We start from the raw sequence: 2,428 nt of genomic DNA on the forward strand, positions 1-2,428 counted from the left end.
AATAATTCAGGAGGTTAGGACATTAAATAACCAGGAAGGACACCATTAAATAACTGTTAATATACCATTCTTATTAATGTACCCCGTACCAGTCAAAAGTTTCGACACACCTACTCACTTCAAGGTTTTCTATAACAGTTTATTTAATGGGTGTCCTTCCTGGTTAGTTTATGTCCTACCTCCTGATTTATATAACAGTTTATTTAATGGGTGTCCTTCCTGGTTACTATAGGTCCTACCTCCTGATTTATATGACAGTTTATTTAATGGGTGTCCTTCCTGGTTAGTATACGTCCTAACTCCTGATGATTTATATGATAGTTTATTTAATGGGTGTCCTTCCTGGTTACTATAGGTCCTACCTCTTGTGGAGGGATGTCGAATGACACGGTTCTCAGGTCCACTTTCACGAAGGAGTCTGTGCATGGCAGAACGAAAAAGATACCTGGAAGAGAGAGAGTTTATTTCTTTACATCAATGTAAATTGAATATTCGCGTGCACGCACACACACACACGCACACACACACACACACACACACACACACACACACACACACACAGTGACTGGTCTTTTACCTGGTCCCTTAGCCTTCCGGTCTGTAATACGGCCCAGCCTGAAGATGACAGCACGTTCATACTCCTGAACTATCTAGAACATAACACACACACAACACAACACACACAACACACACACAAAACAAAAAGTTAAATATACAACATATCTTGGTAGATTTTAGTTAGAGGTTCTATAGTTCAGTAGTTCTGTAGTTCTGTAGTTCAGTAGTTCTGTAGTCCTGTAGTTCTGTAGTCCTGTAGTCCTGTAGTTCTGTAGTTCAGTAGTTCAGTAGTTCAGTAGTTCTGTAGTCCTGTAGTCCTGTAGTTCAGTAGTCCTCTAGTTCTGTAGTTCAGTAGTTCAGTAGTTCTGTAGTTCTCTAGTTCTGTAGGTCTGTAGTTCTGTAGTTCTGTAGTTCTGTAGTTCAGTAGTTCAGTAGTTCAGTAGTTCTGTAGTCCTGTAGTTCAGTAGTTCTCTAGTTCAGTAGCTCTGTAGTTCAGTAGTTCTGTAGTTCAGAGGTTCTGTAGTTCTGTAGGTCAGTAGGTCAGTAGTTCTGTAGTTCGGTAGTTCAGTAGTTCAGTAGTTCAGTAGTTCTGTAGTTCAGTAGTTCAGTAGTTCTGTAGTTCTGTAGTTCAGTAGTTCTGTAGTGCTGTAGTCCTGTAGTTCAGTAGTTCTGTAGTGCTGTAGTCCTGTAGGTCAGTAGTTCTGTAGTGCTGTAGTCCTGTAGTTCAGTAGTTCTGTAGTGCTGTAGTCCTGTAGGTCAGTAGTTCTGTAGTGCTGTAGTTCTGTAGTTCAGTAGTTCTGTAGTTCTGTAGTCCAGTAGTTCTATAGTTCTGTAGTTCTGTAGTTCTGTAGGTATGTGTGCTAACGTGGGTAAAGTAGTTGATATGTAGGTCTACAGTATAAACAGCATGGCGACGTTGGTAGTTGATATGTACAGTATAAATTGTCCAGTAAGTTACTGTAAATATTTTTTACATTACAGCTACTGTAATCCTTTTTATGGTAATCCATTTTACTGTACCAAAAATAGTACATTAATCTAATTTACAGTATATTACTGGAATAACCCATGCAGCGACACATTACCCAGTGTACTTTGCAAGTTAACATGTTTACATTTAGATTGTAATTTGGTCATTTAGCAGGCACTACAGTCATCCAAGCAGGGTTGATAAAGGAAAAACATATCGCAGTCATAGCAAGTAAAAAGTGAAAATGTTCAGTAACAGAAAAGTTTTACTTGCTATTACTGTAATATATTTTCTTAATCAACCTTCGTTAAATGTAAGTTGCTAAGGACAAGAATTGACCAAAATGTACATGTAAAAATGTAATCCTGCAAAGAACACTGGGTTGTCGCTGCATGGGTCATTCCAGTAATATTCTATAAATTAGATTATAGTAAAAATGGATTACAGTAGCTGTACTGTAAAATAAATTACAGTAACTTACCGGCCAATTACTGTCAGCGATGCAACATTTTACAGTAAATGTTTTACAGTGCATATTTGACTGGACTGAAGACGCCCGTTCTATTCATTCTACGGACATCGCTCCGTGTCTTACTCACCTTTATACAGAACCAGATGGTGAAGGGGAACAGGGAGAAGACGAACAGACCAGAGAGGATCACAATGAGCCAGCCACAGCAACCTAGGCTCCCTGAACCAACATCAGCTGAGAGAGAGAGAGAGAGAGAGAGAGAGAGAGAGAGAGAGAGAGAGAGAGAGAGAGAGAGAGAGAGGATGTGGGTTTACATTTATATATTTCTTTCCTTACCTTGTCTATATAGACAAGAAGTGACTCCAATCCCAAACTCTGGTTTTCTTAAACTAGCCATTTCACCAAATGCCTAATAACATGTCATTTCT

At 39.0% G+C, this 2,428-nt stretch overlaps 1 protein-coding gene across 1 annotated transcript in view; it reads right to left on the reverse strand.

Annotated features, from left to right (window-relative positions):
* The window catches only part of LOC112075590 (stomatin-like), a 12,083-nt gene that overhangs the window by 8,727 nt on the left and 928 nt on the right, over window positions 1–2,428 (reverse strand). The window contains exons 3-5 of the mRNA XM_024142567.2: window positions 2,128–2,234; window positions 578–650; window positions 363–445 (exon numbers count right to left, since the gene is read on the reverse strand). Of these exons, the coding sequence (XP_023998335.2) occupies window positions 363–445; window positions 578–650; window positions 2,128–2,234 (263 nt within the window). The remainder of the gene's footprint in view (window positions 1–362; window positions 446–577; window positions 651–2,127; window positions 2,235–2,428) is intronic.

Source organism: Salvelinus sp. IW2-2015, unplaced genomic scaffold (genome assembly GCF_002910315.2).
Source record: "Salvelinus sp. IW2-2015 unplaced genomic scaffold, ASM291031v2 Un_scaffold3256, whole genome shotgun sequence".
NCBI classification, from domain to species: Eukaryota; Metazoa; Chordata; class Actinopteri; order Salmoniformes; family Salmonidae; genus Salvelinus; species Salvelinus sp. IW2-2015.